This window comes from Cornus florida, unplaced genomic scaffold, assembly GCF_030987335.1.
Source record: "Cornus florida cultivar Cherokee Brave unplaced genomic scaffold, ASM3098733v1 CherokeeBrave_3.0.0_Hap2_Chr04, whole genome shotgun sequence".
NCBI lineage: Eukaryota > Viridiplantae > Streptophyta > Magnoliopsida > Cornales > Cornaceae > Cornus > Cornus florida.
The window spans coordinates 16325258-16343296 of record NW_026775574.1 but is presented as its reverse complement, the minus strand read 5'-3'; the positions used below and the strand labels follow the sequence as shown (position 1 = coordinate 16343296).

The following is an 18039-nucleotide window of genomic DNA, read 5'->3' as shown; positions in this document are numbered from 1 at the left end:
TTAGAAGGAAAGGGATATAGGTGGGTATAAAAAATGATCGTTATATTAAATCGAACAGTTCATATAGAAAGTGTGGATTAATTTATCAAGACTCTCTCTGTGTATATATTACCTCTGTTCCATTTTAATTTGTCAACTAAATAGACTTTTAATATAGAACGAAGGGAGTATATAAAAAGGACAAATTTTGCATTACAAAAGTAGAAACATCATATTTTGTAAAACTGAGAAAGATGGATATAGAATATATATATATCCAAAGGACAAATTTTCATTACAGAAGTAGAAACATCATGAATGTATTTTGTAAAGCAGAGTAAAATGGAGTCCACCAGTAGAAGTTAAAAAAAAATAAAAATTCTACTTGATTCATTTTTTTTAAAACTAAGTTAAAAAAATGTTTATTTTTAAAGAAAAAAGAGAACTATAAGATTTTAACTTAAATTTGAATTTTTTTTTTTTTTAATGAAATAAGATTTTAACATAGTTTAATAGATTTGTAAATTATGCATTATAACAGACAGGAATATTCGCGATACACAAAAGACTTATTCCTGCTTATACTTTTATTTTAAAGTCTCTTCTTAAAAATTACTAACAGGAATATTCGCGATACACAAAGCACTTATTCCTGCTTTACACTTTTATTTTAAAACCTGTTCTTAAAAATTACTACGACATAAGACTACCAAAACCACTAGTGTACATTTGTGCTTTTAATTTAATAAAAATATTTTAACAATTTAATCATCTAAAGAGTAAGGTCTAATTTCTCAAAAGTGCAATCTACGGGGGAGTGCCAATAAGAGAGGACCAAAGACAAACCTATTTTTGGGTTATATTTTGAACAAAATGACTTTCTATAACCACGCTTTGTCAAAAATAATCTTTTACCAATTCATTTCCACCATGCAATACAATTATATACATATATGATACAATAATTCTCTGATAATAAGAATCAGAAATAAATGGACAACGTATTGTCTATCCTGTCCTGCAATATGTTACATTGTTCGAACAACTTGCTAAGTTTGTCAGCTTCCTTTGTGACCTTGGTTTCCACCACCACCCTTTCACTACTAGTGTAGTAGTTTGATCCATTGGTTACCAGTGTATCATTCTGTCTCTGTGCAATATTCATTTCATCTTCAAAGTCATTTGCATAGGCAGAAGAATCTTGATCCTCACCAACCACTGATGGAGATTGAGAAGCTTCATGCTCTGAATAACCTATCCGGGACATAAGCGGGCTACAGCAGGCTTCAACCATTTCATCCAGTGATGGACGAATTAAATAACAAGGTGGAGAAGATATGCTACCTTTAAACACCAACTTATCCACACCATCATAGGTTGCAGCGTCTACACCTCGCTGCTCCAAGATATAAGCTGTAGAAAACGCTCCATTGGTTAAGTTCATTAACCGCCAATTGAAAATTCGTAGAAAAATCATCATCCACTCTGGAACTAGATAGTAGCTTGAATTATGGAGCTCAAGCCGAGCATTCTTTTGTAGCATTACATGAGCCTCCTCTGTTGCCAGTGCAAGTCCCATCGCCTTACTTGATTGGGTCAGGTATTTGAACAAGCAATTTTCAAGCTGTACTATCTGCTTCTTAATACCCTCGCCCGAAATGGAACCTTTGTAAAGCCACGATATATCATCCGGAAATGCAGGAATTTTACAGTCTTTTAGTGCACTCGCAAGTGGTTGAATTCTTGCTGCTGAACTCCAACCTATGCTTGGCAAGTACAACTTCACAGCTTTATATTCATCACTGGACTCCTCCAGCAAAGAAATCTCAGGACAAGGCCAACAAGCAGGGTTTGCATTAGCTGCAGCACCAATTTCTCCCAATGATCGGTCCAGGGCTTCATTGAAGGTTGAGATACAGTGGTTTGGACCCACATCATAAGCATTCATCTCATCAAGCTCCCCCAATGAAGAATTCAAATGGGTCAGAACCACTTCAAGTGTTGTAACACAACTCAGAACAGGTGGTAAAGGCGACTCACTTGCCAGCCACTTTAGCCCATCTCTCAATTGCTCGTCACTGAAAAACCCATCAAATCTTTCATCTTCATGGTTCTGAACGAGATGAACCACCAGAAAGTTACTCAGACGTGATTTGTCAATATCACGGAGCCCCAAATTTTCAACCACGGTTGATGAAGAATCCGAATTTTCTTCCCGTCTGCCTCTCAAGATCAAAAGAGGCAAGCAGGAACCAGAAGGTAAAGACATAAGAAGGTTATGGAGCCTCATCTTTTGGAGCTCCCAAGGAATGCTTTCAGATACAAGGAAAAGAATGGCACTTGCACCTAACACCGCCTCACTCAGATAATCAGTTTTTGTATCCTTGATGATTGACAAACAGCAGGTGAGGTTGCCACCAGATTGGCAAGGAATCCACTTCTTCCATACTGACAGACCAGGGGACGAAATTACAAGATCGTCGTCGTCTTTTCCAGTCGGCATAAGCTTAGAAAGCAACCACGGGTGTGGTGCTAAAGGGGTAGCTTGGCTCCATTGTCCCAGTTTCTCTCCCACTGGGTTGTCCATCTGAGAACACAAAACAATTTTCCAGCAATGGCATTTCGCTTCCGGGTTCTTTCTACCAAGCTCGCCCGCTATCACCTCTGAAACATTGAGCCTTGACCATGATCTTTCATGTTTTTGGTATCTCTGACTCATAACTCGATCAATGTCGAACTCGCCAAACATGCTTGGTTCCTTTACAAGATGAAAAAGGAATTAGGAACTTCAGCAAAACAAAGTAATGTTGAGAAAGATGAACGAGAGAATATGCCCATAGCATGCCATTAATTCTTCAATTCTTATGTATATAATCATATGCAAAGCGATTGAATATCTGTATGTCTTGGCAGGGAGGGAGGGGCTTATAATGGGTGTGTACACAAACATGTATTTATGTGTAGTAGTTAATTATAAATTCACTAAGTGAAAAGAAAAAGGTAATTATGTATTATGCACATATGTTAGTTAAGTCAAACTTCCATCTGCGGGGAAATTCTTGATAGAAAAGCACCATCTTGAATTGGGGAAACCAAAATTGGATAATGGCCTTATAAAGAAGCCATCTCATGTCTGTCCTAGTTCATTTTCTATCATATAAAGTCAAAAAATTAATTGAAGAAAAATTACAGAAGGCACCCTCGATTTGACCTCCTCTCCAAGAATTCCACATCTTTAGTTTATAATGGATAAAATTTCTGTCATTTTGGAAACTTTTTTTTTTTTTTTTTTCAGTGAGTCATTCATGCCTGCTTAAACAAGGCCAAAGGGGCAAAACAAATGAGAATAAATGTCAAACCAGGGTCTTTTGTCTTTAGGATTAGACATTACAACCATGATTCTCCAATCACTACAGACTGCATTGATGTATGACCATGGGAGATGGCCCAAACAAAGTCCTGTATGTATATCTTCATCTTTTGGGATTACTTCACTTTATATATTGGAGAGACAAAAAGATAAGAGGGGGGAGGGGACAAGAGAAGCAATAAAATGAAATCCAACAGAAGAGAAAGGAAGGTAATAGAATAACAAAAAGTATATTGTGATTTGGGATTAGTTCATGTTATAATATTGGAGAGAAGGCAGGGAACAAAAAGACTTACATCTTTCCTATGTCGAATTGGTGGACCCAATGAGAGGGAATTTAATGCAGCATTTGCTGCTAACTGCCTTAGCTCACGTAACTGCCTTTTCTTTGAAGAGTGCCGCCTCCATATTCTGACAAAAGAGAAATGCAGGAACAATAAGAAAAAAAATAAGTAAAACAAATGCAACAAATTAGAGCCAAAAGAGTAGGAATAAGATACAACCTTAAGATTAGTTTTAGTCTTGCCTCAGCAACTTCTTCATCATTATAACTCCTAACATCATTTTCAACTTCTTGGTGTATATCTGTAATATCTGTACGCTCTTCATCATCGAAGTCTTCAGCAAACTTAGTTTGCGGTGCTATATTACCCGTAGGAGAATCAGTTTGAGAAGTTGAAAGTCTCCCTTCACCAACACTTCCAAAAATATTATGCAATGGCATTGCTTTTGTCTCAGAATGTATGTTTTTCTCAAAGGAGTTTCTGAAACGTGTATCAAAATTGGGGGGTTTCTCCAGGGTCCCAACTTTAGTTTGCTGAGATTTAGGGGAATTATGAACAAAGGGAAGTTCCCATGACAAAGGACTCACAGAAGCCACTGGACAGCTATTGTCTCCATTCTGTTGAGTAAATAATGGTTTTTTGAGCATCGGCCTCACTTGTGTGGCATCTTTTGGGGATGAGATAGCTTCATAATCAGGCATTTCCTCATCAATGGCCAGGGCCGAACTTCCTGTCTCAACAAGTTGAACTGGTGTAGGTTTCTCCTCATAGATCTTAGTCAAGCGGAGCTCTTTCACTTCTTCAGTAGACAATGATACCGATACATCCTCAACTATCCTTCTCGACTTTTTCAGATCAACAAGTTTTGATAGCTTCACAGGAAAGTCATTGTCAACATTCAGAAATGGACCTTCTTTCAGCATGTATGGCTCTTCAAATTCCTTTATCATGAACCCATGATATTCCAAAAGGTTTTCTATGTCTTCTTCCTAATTCCAGTAAAAGCATGATACATTAATATTTGGTAGTTGGAACTTCCTCGCTAGTTTGAAACAAAGGCAAATCACCAGCAAGCCAAAGAAAAAGTACCTCCATTCCAAGCCATTTGGCAACATGGGCCACAGGGATACCTTTGTTGTTCTGTAGACCACAATGTAAGGATGCAAGTGCATGGGTTCGTAACTGATTAAGACAACAAAACAATGAGACTATCATATTTCCATGTGTATGCGCACATGTTAGATGCACAGTAATATCATACAAAAGAGAAATAAAGCAAACTCATAATTAAAACATGCAAAAGAGAAATATTTAAGCATGGACAGCACAAATTAATTAAAAAAAAAAAAAAAAAGGAACTTAAATCCACCTGTTACATTATCCACAGGACTTACTATTGTGGCAGCTAAATTCATGGGTATACATATAAAGCAACTCATAATTACAGTGGACAAACAATCCAAAATAGATGGCTCGAATTAAAGCATAAGCATAAAACAATGGGAGGCATTTACCCATACCTTCGCAAAGTGAGCATGCATTAGGCATGCTTGAAGGTAACTCGCTTTCCTTGCAAGCCGAAAGAAGGCTATGAAATTACCCGTTCTACAAGCTCTGAAAGAGCAAAATAACAATTAATATTAGATTTTATCCGACTCAGCAACCTGCATGTATTAAATAAAGGATGGAGAGTCAGGAGACAACCTTGCTACATCACGGGCAAATAACACTTCTGGTGTTCGTCTAATCTCTGGTGTCATCTTGGAAAGTTCAAGAGAGAGCTCAGCAGGTTCAACCTAGCACGGAGATCTTATTTTTACAGGCAACTTTGGAATGAATATTGTACAATTGTGTGGCTACTGCAGACGACTTACTTTGTAGCCAGGATGCTTGTCCAGTTTGAGAAGTGCATAATAACCTCGAAATTCTCTTTCACTTGGCACCTTTATTCCTTTCTTCCTGTGATCATCATACAATTGGAACAATTCAACTAATGCCTTGTTCATCTGTTCAATGTTGAGGTGTGCATCGAAACCCTCCGAAAACCCTTCTCCTTTTGTGTATTCACACAATTCATGCATGGCAACTATGTGAAGTCTTATCTGACAACAACAGCAATCGGTAACACTATTTAGTGTAGAGAAGAACTAAATGGCATTTCAGCAACCAAGAATTGATCCGGCACAACCATGAAAACATAAAATCAGTCTTTATTCAATTTGCATTGTAACAAGCCATATTGTCAAGATTATGATCCAAGATAAATGAGAAAGCAAACTGCATGTAAATATTCTGAAAATAAAATTTAAAGCTATCAGAAAGAGGACAGACCATTTGCTCTAGCATAGTAATAGCCCCCACATCAAAAATGTGTTGCATCCTCAGGTCCATCCGAATCGCCCTCATCCTATCCCACAGGAAGTTATACAAGCCAAGAAACCTGTCACTGTAATGCTGATCTAGCAAATTTAGAAGATAATCAATTGTCATCTGCAGGACCGGCATGGGTCGTATCAACTCTGCTTCCCTCGCTGCTGTCCTATTATACTGAAAGAATCATTATAAGAATATTCATCATTTCCTCTCTTACATACAAAGTATGGGATAATGTTTTCTATCCCTATTTGCCAGGAGACATTTCAGAATGCCCGAGGATTACCTTCTTAACCGCAAGGGAGCTGCTGGTCTGGTTTCTGTCCCCTTCCAAGCGTTCATACTGGTCAAGATCTCCTTTCCTCTCTCGTTCAGCTCTTTCTCGCTCTGAAACATAAAACAAGAGGCTAACATGTATTACAAGTTTTAGGCAAAACTTACTCCAGAAGTCTCCCACATTACTAACAAGGTGCGCTAGTTTCTCAGAGTACTTAAAAACCAGATGGAACTTTCAATTGTAAAATTCAGAATAGCAATGAACTAGAGATAATTTCATATCAAGTTCAGAATAGACTGACATTATCTGTTTCCAGAATGGCAGTTTCTTTCTTTTAAAATTAAAAATACATGGAAAACAATATTGTAACCATTTTTTCACTTTGAGCAGGATGGACAAAATTGGACTGGACCTACGACCTCAACATCGCAGCTCGAAAACAATGAATTTACAGGCTTGCACATTGATCAAAAATTGAAAGCCATACCTGGACACATATCAGGACATAATCCAGTTATAATATTGGATGACTCTGCTGCTTCCAGATCAGATAAAGCATTGCCACTGGAGAGATCCCCCACCATATCGGCAGAATGTTCCTCCATTAATTTTTGCCTTCCCATAGTCCAATCAGGTCTATTCGTAGAGAATTTCTGGTTTCCATTACCAGGAGAGCTTTGCAATGGTTGGCTTAGTTCGACCTTGAAACGGGCCATTCTCTTTGCTTTGGCTTGCAATTCTCTGATAATCACAAGTGAAAAGACATAAGAAACATAATGAACTGGAATTAATAATGAATAACAAGAGTAACAAATGATAATTAGATTCTAAGCAGATAATATCTTACCGTTCATCATCATCTTGGACTGAATTGGAATTCTCAAAAATGACTTGATCAGCAGAGTGGGAAGGAGGTGACCTAGTTCTTTTGATAGCTCGGAAGCCGCCTGGTATATTTGGCTGATTACCCCATAGAGGATCAGATAAAGCAGGCCTGCAAAAAACAAACACATACAAAAAAATATAAAATAAGGCATAATTAGAGAGATCTGAGGAAAGAAGAGAAACCATATATCACAATCGAAACTATGTAACTGAAGTGCTGGATCAAAAGGAACCAAAATTAAGAAACCAATAAGCAACCAATAAAGACCACTAATCGAAAGGAAGGAATACGCAATTTGTGTGGATAGTAAGAGTATGACAAAGAGAGTATGGAACTCTCCTATTTATTCATATTCCATAATAAAGGAACAAGTAATAAGACAGTCATGATATACAGTCCATTTATCCATAACAGACAGAACATCTCATTGTTCTATCATCTAGGTTTTATAATGGGATATTAGGATTACTGTCAGGACTGTGTGAGCAATCAACCACTGAAGTTACTGGTGATGGGTTCTGGGCTTCCATGACAAGGGAGAATGGTAATGGCGGGCTGGTGGTCGGCGGCGGCGGCGGCAGCGGTGATGGGTTCTGGGCTTCCATGACAAGGGAGGGTGTTGGCGGACTGAAACGGCTTGAGAGGAGGTTACGGAAGCGGTGAAGCCATCACAACCCATTAACATCATCATATATTTATGTGTTCTTGCCCTCTCTGTAACACCACCAAAATTTTATTTTATTTTTTCTTAATCAAGTAAGAGTTTGGCTTGGATTGATATAAAGAATGAAGGGTTTTTTTCAACCGATTCGAGCCGGAAAAAATGGTGGGTGGTGGCGGACGGTGAGGATGGAGGTAAAGTTGGGTGGGTAGTGGGTTGTGGTAGGTGGGATTGTTCATAAATGGTTTAGAAGTCATTTTGCATAAAGGGGTAATTTGGAATCAAATGTATAGGTGATTGTCAAATACCAAATTATTAGTGTAAAGTTGTCATTTTTTGTACTACCTCCGTCCCATTTTAAATGTCGCCTTCGAAAACTGTGACTCACAACTTTGTGAGTCACAGTTTTCGAAGGCGACATCTAAAATGGGGCAGAGGGAGCAATTCATTTTGTTAAAGTGCCACTTTTCATCCATTCTTTTTGGACATGATCGTATTTGTAACTATCCAAAATAAGTTGTCATTTATTAATTTTTTCCTAAAAAAAAGGAACAAAATAAAACGGTTCTTTGGTTTTTGTTTTAAATTTTTAATTATTTAATGTAATTAGGCTAAAGAGTTGGATTTTATATTTAAATGATTAAAATTATTAGTCCAAAATTAATTGTAGGCCCAAATAAATCTAGAAGAAGAACAAAATAACACGATTTAGTAGAATCAGTAGGATCGTGCGATTCCACAATCATACTTCCGATTCAACAGATCCTACTCAGATTCTACTTCCCAGCGATTTTGGATGGGATGGCATCGGGATCGGTTTGGCAATTTGGGACTGTAGAATCGTAAGATTCTAAAATCTAGAATCGGGATTTTAACAACCATGCTTTTGAGTGATTGGATCATGGCAAGGTCCCCCAAGTCAGCAATAAAGGGGTATCTAAAATGTTTGGACACCAAGTAAAAATGGACAGTAATGTAAATTCCTTAGCTAATCTGGCAACTTGGAACTGGAGTAACATGCAAGGATGAGAATGGGAATAGTACTACAGTAACAAGGCTTTGGAATTGAGACTCAGTCTCAGTTTTATTTGTTTTTAACTGGTTCTTTGAAAAGAAAAGAAATTTTTCTTACATTGTATTCTTCCATTCTATGTACAATAATATTCTTGGGTTTCCATCAAAATGTAAAAGGATAGACTACAATCTGTTATGCACATTATGGGGAGAAAAATAGAAGTTAATGCTACTCGTATATGATACCAGAGAAATGATAGAATATACCTTGTGGTGATATTTCTGGAATTCTTCAGATTATTTTCATCAGTAGACAGTAAAGGAGGCGATCTGGATCTTTTGTGGTCTTGAAACTGGGCAATCCTTGATGAAATGCCAGCTCCAGAATTATGTGAAGCATCAAAAGAAGTAACTGCAGGAGGCCTTTGATAAGTTTGGGTATTATAATCGTTGAAGAAAGATTTTTGCTCATTATGCCATTGAGGACGAGATTCAATAGGCCTACAGGAAAATATGAGGTATGCACATTATGGGGAGAAAAATAGAAGTTAATGCTACTCATATATGATACCAGAGAAATGACAGAATATACCTTGTGGTGATATTTCTGGAATTCCTCAAATTATTTTCATTAGTAGACAGTAAAGGAGGCGATCGGGATCTTTTGTGGTCTTGAAACTGGGCAATCCTTGATGAAATGCCAGCTCCAGAATTATGTGAAGCATCAAAAGAAGCAACTGCAGGAGGCCTTTGATAAGTTTGGGTATTATAACCGTTGAAGAAAGACTTTTGCTCATTATGCCATTGAGGACGAGATTCAATAGGCCTACAGGAAAATATGAGGTATCAATATCATACATTCTATACTATCAAATTTTATCATCATAAATACAAGAAGTGGCAAAAACTTTATGCACTTACAGAAGTTCTTTTCATGTAAATGGGAGGGGGATAGCAATACCCCCCAACCCCCTTCCTTTTTATTTTTATATATTTAAAGTGAGAAGTTGGCACATGGAAGTAACTAACCAAACAAGAATCATTAACAAATGTTAAAAGGAAAGGAGCATGGGATTGCATATTCAACAACTAACAAGTAGGGTAACAAAAAATACAATCGTGAAGATACCATAGGACAAGAAGAATTTTTCTTCTTCACTTTCTAGATTCTAGGACAAATATCTTAACACGCTAGAAAATCCAAACTAAAAATATGTATCTGTAGTTTTATATCTTAATTGAAAATATTGTATATCTTAATAGAAAACAAACCAAAAAGAAAGATCGCCTCTGTTTTTAACTACCAATTCTAAGAACAAAATCAGCTTCTATGACTTGAAATGAACCAATGGTTACCACTTGTACAGCACCTTGAACCTCTTTCTCGCCACTTCTATGTGTTCAGAGCTGTTCATAAAATCTTAGTAACCACTTTGAAATTCTGTAAGACCAGATTCTTACCTACTACTCAAGACATAACCACAGCTTCCTTTTCAATCCGGATATCTTATCCCACTTCTCTTCTCTAGAAATTTTCCTATTGAGACACTTTTTACTTGCCATGTAACTTTCAGATAATCCCATACGTCAGACCCCCAAACGCTTATGTTGGTCAACTTCAGCACACTTTGTAAGATAAATGACCATTAAAATATCACTATTTTATCATTGCAATGATAAAATACTGATTTTTTTTTTTTTCTCTCTCTCTCTCCCCACCCCGCCGGAGAACGTGCCCTAATCTCCATTTTCTCTACTATGTGCCCAAGGTGATCTACTCATTGAACTACCTCTCACTGGTACTTTCTCATCTACCACTAACGACTCTCTCTCTCTCTCTCCGGGAACATGCCCTAATCTCCATTTTCTCTGCTATGTGCCCAAGGTGATATATTCATTCACCTACCTCTCATTGGTACTTTCTCATCTACCACCGACGATAGCATAAACTTCAGGGCCAAGAACCTAACAGGAGGACATTGATTTGAGGAAAAACTTCTCATTGGAGCCTATTACTTTTTCTGGCGATCCCTCTCCCGACCACCCTTTTACTTCATTCTTAATTTCTTGCCACCCAAAATCCCAGATGTTACATCTTTCTTTTACAAAATCCAAAATCTTGCGCAATGATCTTCAAAACACTTTATGCAACTTTGCATATATCAATACTTCTTTCTACTGATTTCATCCATTCAGATTCCTGGTCCTCTTCTTCTTCACTTGGAGATGGGTTCGTAGTTCCAATTTGTTTGGTTCTTCATTCTACTGACGAAAAACAGCCAGTAGAGAATCTTGAACCCACAAGAATAGTTGATCCACACAGAAAATGAACCTCTGCTATCACTGATATGCTTCTCTTTCTCTCTAAATATACGGATTTATTAATCTTATATATAGAATATTTAGTGACATATATGGTTTATAGTATGATATACTTGACTATACTATAAATACACAAATATAATTTTGTTGCATAAATTTGTTATATATATAGGCTGCACATATATTAATATATAGTGTCCTATTTGTTGTATATACAATATATATACATTATGTTTGTTGTTTATATTGCTATACACATTGACTTGTATACAGAATCTATATTATTTGAATATCGTTGTATATATTTGCCGCATATATAGGCTGCAAATATAATGTTCTGAACCTATATAATATATATGTTTATGTATATTAGTACATTTGTTCTACTTGCTGTATATTGTCTTGGATATTTTATAGCACTTGGCACTCTGTTATATTTTGTTTTCAGATACTTTAATTCAATCATAGATATACTGTATATTTTAGTATAGTTGTTGATTTATTATGAACTTGTGTTACGTGGTCTGTTATGCAATAACAATAGACAATACAATGTCAGTACCATAACATTAGGTATTTGACTCTTCCATCGTCAATACCCAATGTTGAATCCAAAAAGAGGTGGGTTGGTGTCAGATTGATAGCAATTGTAAGAATTATATCAAATCATTATGATGAATTCTTTTCTTTTTTTTTTATATATAAAAGAATAAAAAGGAAAAATTTGGAATTTAATCTATACCAATATATATATATATATATATATATAGGGATATATAAATATAGGGACATTGACGGGTTGGTAAGTGTGGTGAACTTAAAAACACGTTGAAAAAGAGGAAAATTAACACCATTTGATGATAAGAAACCAAATGGAAAGGAGAAAAGGCTAGAGAGATCAGAGAAGGATACAAATTTATTTATTTGGGTAGTGAAGATAACCATTTTTTTTTTTTTTTGATAAGTAGTGAAGATAACCATAGAAATAGGGCAGGTGTAGTAGTAGATCAGTGCGTGACAGATAGAGTTGTAGAAGTTAGAATAAGGGGGGATGATTAATAATGACTAAAATTACATTAGATACAACAGAGTTAAACATCATAAGGATAATTAGAAGAAAATACACACAAATAAATAGATAAAAATTGGGAATCCCAAGAAAAAATAATTCAAAGTTTACCAAGTCTTAAAATAAATTTATATGAGGTGATTTCAGGGATCACATAGGAGTTGAGCAAGCAGGATCTACAAAAATTCATGGACACTGTTTCAGTGAAAGAAATGAATATGGTGAATCACTTTTACAATCCGCAAAGGCAAATGATTCAGTTATATCATTTACATTATTAAACAAAAGGCAGGAACATTTAATAGTTTTTTAGGTTGGCACGAATAGAACACAAAATGATTATTGTAAATATATAGAAGAAGAGAAAAGAACACATGTAAGGAATGTCAGATATCAGTTATTATTATTATGCTTGTTAATTTTATTTTATTTTTCATAAGTAAAAATTAAATAAAAAGACGTTCAAAAGAGGAACGCATCCCAATTACAAGATTGGAATCGAGGCTAAGGCCTCAAAGAATCCAAGAAAGTAATTAAATTATCAGTTATTATTATTATGCTTGTTAATGAAAGGATATAAGTATAAATAAATAAATAAACAATAAAAAGATCAACAAAAAAAATACCAGAACATAAATGAAAACCATGTACACATAACCAATAAGCATATATAACCTTTGTTTTGTGCAGTTCGAAGTTCAATGGGATTAAAAACTAAAGCACATTGTTTATAACCTAGGCCACACCCCTGCAAGTAAGTGTAAGTAATAGTTAATCCTTAAATGATTTGCCTAATGCATTTCTACATCAAGTTTATAGATAGGAAAGCTATTTATATTTCTATTCCTCAATCTATGAGTTTCTACGTAATTGTACCTACCAGAAAGAAAAAGTGATAGAGGGAGTGTCATTTGCTCACATAACATGTTGCAATACCGCATAAGCTTGGGATACAGATATAAAACTAGAAGATTTATAAATAGACATTCCAAATAGGATTGAGTTTGAAAGAAAAAAAATATTTTTGAAGAAAGAAAGAAATGAACTGTTTCAGGGATATAGAAATAAGAGATGAGAAAGTAGTAAGTTTGCGTGCTTTGTTACATGTAGACTCCTTCAGAAGGGTAAGGACCCACAATAGAGTGGTTGTTATTGAAAACCAAATGTGGTGAATGTGTTCTCTTTGGAGACAACAGTTCCCTGTTAATAAAATAAAATCCATAAGAGTGTTTCTTCAACGGAAAAATAAATAAATAAACAAAATAAAATATTTATATAAATGCACCGTCCAATATTTTATTTCTCTTTTTTTTAATCAATTTTCCTTTGTAATGAATTATCAATATATATATATATATATATATATATATATATATATAAATATATCAGGAAACAACCCAATACCCCACCAAGCCGAAGGTACTTCCATAAACATGATGGGAACCAACTGAACTACAATTTAATTTCTTGGACGCCTATAAATCAGCGTAACATTTACAATTGAGCACCACAAATTCAAAGGGCTTATCAGTTTCTTTCTCTATTTCTTTTTCTTATTTATTTATTACACTCTCCTCCTTCTTGGATCAGCGATCTTATGAGGCCCAAAAACACTTTGGCTCTGACACTTGCAACCCTTCTCTTAAAGTGTTAAAAACAAGTTTTTTAGGGTTTCTGCAGTTTGCATATAGTTTAAAACAAAAATCACATTCTTGGGTTCTCGAAACGCCATTAACGACTACAATGAAAATTAAAGATTCAAAAGAGAGATCAATATATAAACATAAAATGCATACATATATACATATATATATATATATATATATATATATATAAAAGAAATACCTGGGAGATGGCTGGATCGGAGAAGCGGAGGGAGGTGCAGTTGGGGAAGGGGCTCGAGAGAAGTGGTCAAATGGGGCCATAGCAAGAACTCTTGGACCTGAGTTCCTGTCAAATCCCTGCAATTTGAATCAAAAGCTTTGTATTTGTATATAAAAAAGGAAGAAAGAAAAACCCTAAACTTAAATCGTCAAGAAAGAAAAACCCTAAACTTATGATTGATGACACAAACATAAAACAGAAACACAAAGCATGAATTAGCCACTCAAAACATCAGAAAATATATATGATAAATCTAAAATAAATAAATTTAAATAAAAAAGTAACAATCTATGTTCGTAGATTTGACCTCTCAGTGTCCAATATTCAACTACAATAAATACCAATTAATTGTAAATAATTTCCATAAGTACATGAACTGAAGTTTACCGATAGGGACATCGCGATCAGGTTAGAGACAACAATATTTAGGGTAATTTTCGACTCTGTAGAGAGAGAAAATCAGATTACTGTAAATGAAATATATACTAATATATAGGGATGTATAGTACGTAGTAGTGGGATATTTACATTAGGAAGAATTCGGGTGGTGCCAGTTCCAAGTGTGAGTATGATTGACGTGGTCTGTTGGATGTTCGTTGGGGACATTCGAGTAATCTTCGCCGTCAATTGTAGGTTTAGTGGATCCTACTTTTTTTCAACTTTCCTTGTCGACTTTCTAGTAATCTTGGCCGTCAATTTTAGATTTAGTGCATCCTACTAGTTTTTGCTATTGTTGTTAGCCGCGCTCAAATATTTTAAGAAAAATTACGATATTTTTTTTTTTGGATAAGTACATGAAAGGTCATTTTGCATGAACAATATTTATAGTTATTAATTTATTTAACTATTATCGTCATTATATATCACATAAGGATTTTTTTGTATCAAATTAATAATATAAAGGAGTTTTTTACCACATAGGACTGTTATATATTATATCAATAGTAAATAAGGATTTTTTGCACTTTAATTCTTTATATTAATTGGAATCAAGCGCAAAGAACATCTGAAGTATGCTTACAGTGTATATCACACCTGACATGTGCATGTGCAAAAAGCACCTGAAGTTTCAATTTGGTATAATTAATATTTAAAATCTAAATTGACTAAATTACCCTTATAAAATAATTTTATAAAATATATAAAAATAATTTTTTTTTTTTTGTAAAAAAACCAAAAAGGACTCTGTTTTTCCCTTTCTCATCTCTTCGACCCTGCCGCCGCCTCCTCTTCCTGCTCCCCACACAAGACCTTGTTCTTCTTTGCCTTTGCTTCTTGTCTTAATCTTGGGTGGGAGTCTGCCACAACTAATTAGCATTATGAGATTTGTTTTTTAAATTTTTTTTTAATGATTCTATCATTTCTTTCTCTATAATTCATCTTCAACAACTACCCCCCATCTTCTCTCCACGACCCAACACCAAAATCATTTTTAAAAACCCAAAAATTAGTCAATAATCACCGCAACCCCACCATCCTCGGATGATGGAGCATGGTTTATCACCTGAAACAGCAAAAAAGCACAAGAAAATAAGTAAAGGAAACAAAAGTAACTTCAAATGGATACTCCAATTAAATCTCCACCACCACAACCAAGTAGATCTGAGAGTTTGAAAAAGATTCATGGCACTCAATTGCCCAGTCAAGCACAATGGGACACCAAGCAAGAAATCTTCATCATCGGAACTAATATTGGAGATGTTGAATTTACATATCAGTAATTACACTTCTCATGATCACAATAAAGGTTTAATCCCTAAAATTGAAAACTTAGATCGCCAACACGTCGCCAGAGTTAAGAGAACCAAACTTAGGAAAACGCCGGCGAAGGTAAGGGTCATCTCTCAATCACCTTCTTCATCGTTGTCGCCACCGCTGAGGCTCTGACTGCAGAAACCACCACCACCTAGTGGACTCACTATGGCTTCTACCAACGGTGGGTCGTTGTTTTCATCGATGTTGCAGAAGAGGAAGAGGCTGATGCGGTTCAATATTCCGATTGCTTTATGGAGCTTTTGTGGCAATTGTCCTGCGACGCTGTTCGCGACTGAGGAGGCAGTGGAGGTTGAGGGGGATGGGTATTCAATGTATTGCAAGAGCGGAAAGAAAAAGATCATCTTTTGAGACAAGGGAAGATGATGATGAAGAAGAAGAATAGTTGGTGGTAACTGATAAGCAAATAATTAAGGAAATCTTAAGCACTCAATATCACAACACATTGATTATACGGAGTTAATAATTCGGGTTGTTTGGTTCTTGAAAACATAACCGAGCCTTGTGAAGCTCGCCAGAACAAGTCTCCGTAACGTCATTGATTGTAGTTTAGAGGATGATTACATGGGCATTTTGGGAATAATATAAGGGCAAAATGGATATTATAACACTCGTTAGATTTCTGATAATAGGGCAATTTTGCACAATATCAAAAGATTATGAGTGTTTATTGCACACTTTTTCAAATAGAGGTAAAAATTCTACGAAAAGTATACTTCAAGTGTGTTTTCTGCATTTACCCAATATAAATCAGGGTAAAGTGTAAAAAAAAAAAAAAAACCCTCAACTATGTTTAAATTTGCAAATAACCCCCCTAAACTATCACATTTAGTGCTTAAAACCCCCTAAACTATCACATTTAGTTACAAAATGTCCTATTATCTTTCCTATTTTTTATTAAATTATCATAATCTCCTTTCTTATTGAATTACACTTGATATATTTTTCTTGTTAAATAAATTATAAAAAAAAAAAAAAAAAAAAATCATACTAATTTGATGAAATATTCTCCATTGAATTTGCATAAGTTTGCCTTTAATTTTTTTTAATTAATTATTTAAATAAAAATCTTAAATAGAAAATTTTGAAACAAGTTAAGTAATTTATTAATTTTCATGAATATATTGCATTAAAAAGAAGATATTTTTTATTTACTTAATTTATTTTTTCATGAATATTGTTAGAAAAAGAATATATTTTTTTATACTAAATTTTTTAAAGTGAATATAATAAGTTTTATTATAATAAGTTAATCATTTTAGAAAATGATAGTTACAAATTTTTTTTTTTTTCCATTTTTATAATTAATTAATACTAATTATAAAATTAAGGTCAATGGTATAATTAATATTTAAATAAGAAGAAATATAATAAAAAATAATTTAATAAGAAATGACAAATTTAAAAAGAAAGGGTAAAATAGTCTTTTGTGATTGATTAAAAAAATTGTTTTACTTATGTCGAGTTAGTAAGACTACAAACTCTATTGTAATGGGAAAGTCTTTGATTCAAATTAAATCCGAGATACCTTCACACCATAAATACAAAATATCCTCTTTATCATGGTTACCTACGTTTGGTGTTGAGGAATGGAATTAAATGTCATTTCAACCATTTATTTGTTTTGTATGCAACTTAAAGGAGGAATGACCATTCCATTAGAATGAAAATCAATTCCACAACTAAACCTATGGAATGGCTATTCCATTCCCAAGTAATTTATTTTAAAAAATCAACTTCCCAAAATACCCTCATATTCCAAGTCAAAAAACTACCATTACTTTCCACCACAATCATCTCCGCCTTTCGCCACCACCACCACCGACTTTCACCATCGCCCACCACTTTCCATAACCACCATCGCCATTGCCTTCCACCACCGCTACCGCCACCATTTGTCGCAACCACCACCGCCGCCGCCTTTCACCACCGCTACCCTCCACCACCTTCCACCACCACCATTACCATTGCCTTTCACCACCTTCCACCACCACCGCTACCATCGCCTTTCACCACTGCCACCACTTTCCACCACCACCACAGCTACTGCCTTTCACTACCACCACCACCTTCCACCACCGTCACAACCCACCACCGTCGCCGCCGCCTTCCCCCACTGCCACAGCCGCCTTTCACCACCACCGCCG

The 18039-nt window shown here is 35.2% G+C and overlaps 1 protein-coding gene across 4 annotated transcripts; it reads right to left on the bottom strand.

Annotated features, from left to right (window-relative positions):
* Positions 1-872: 872 nt before the first annotated feature.
* On the bottom strand, positions 873-14591 carry LOC132302864 (SAC3 family protein B). Of its 4 annotated transcripts, none has more exons than XM_059799850.1 (16): positions 14507-14591; positions 14081-14196; positions 13340-13435; positions 9437-9670; positions 9112-9345; positions 7131-7277; positions 6771-7024; positions 6293-6393; positions 5965-6180; positions 5508-5735; positions 5338-5429; positions 5154-5247; positions 4723-4815; positions 3853-4622; positions 3646-3760; positions 873-2737 (listed from the first exon to the last, which is right to left on the bottom strand). In XM_059799850.1, exons 1-16 carry the CDS (start codon positions 14516-14518, stop codon positions 962-964), a joined length of 4578 nt encoding a protein of 1525 aa, XP_059655833.1. In that variant the 5' UTR covers positions 14519-14591; the 3' UTR covers positions 873-961. The 4 variants fall into 4 exon arrangements, with proteins under 4 accessions (XP_059655833.1, XP_059655834.1, XP_059655836.1 ...); XM_059799851.1 differs by having other exon boundaries at positions 14081-14185; positions 14507-14558; XM_059799853.1 differs by lacking the exon at positions 9112-9345.
* Between the last annotated feature and the right edge of the window lie 3448 nt (positions 14592-18039).

Bases quoted from the DNA above. Each gene is read 5' to 3' on its own strand.
- LOC132302864 (XM_059799850.1), bottom strand. The intron at 5,248-5,337 runs GTTGTCTCCTGA...TTGCTCTTTCAG, and splicing joins TTTGCCCGTGATGTAGCAAG to AGCTTGTAGAACGGGTAATT. The intron at 4,816-5,153 runs GTATGGGTAAAT...TGTCTTAATCAG, and splicing joins TGCATGCTCACTTTGCGAAG to TTACGAACCCATGCACTTGC.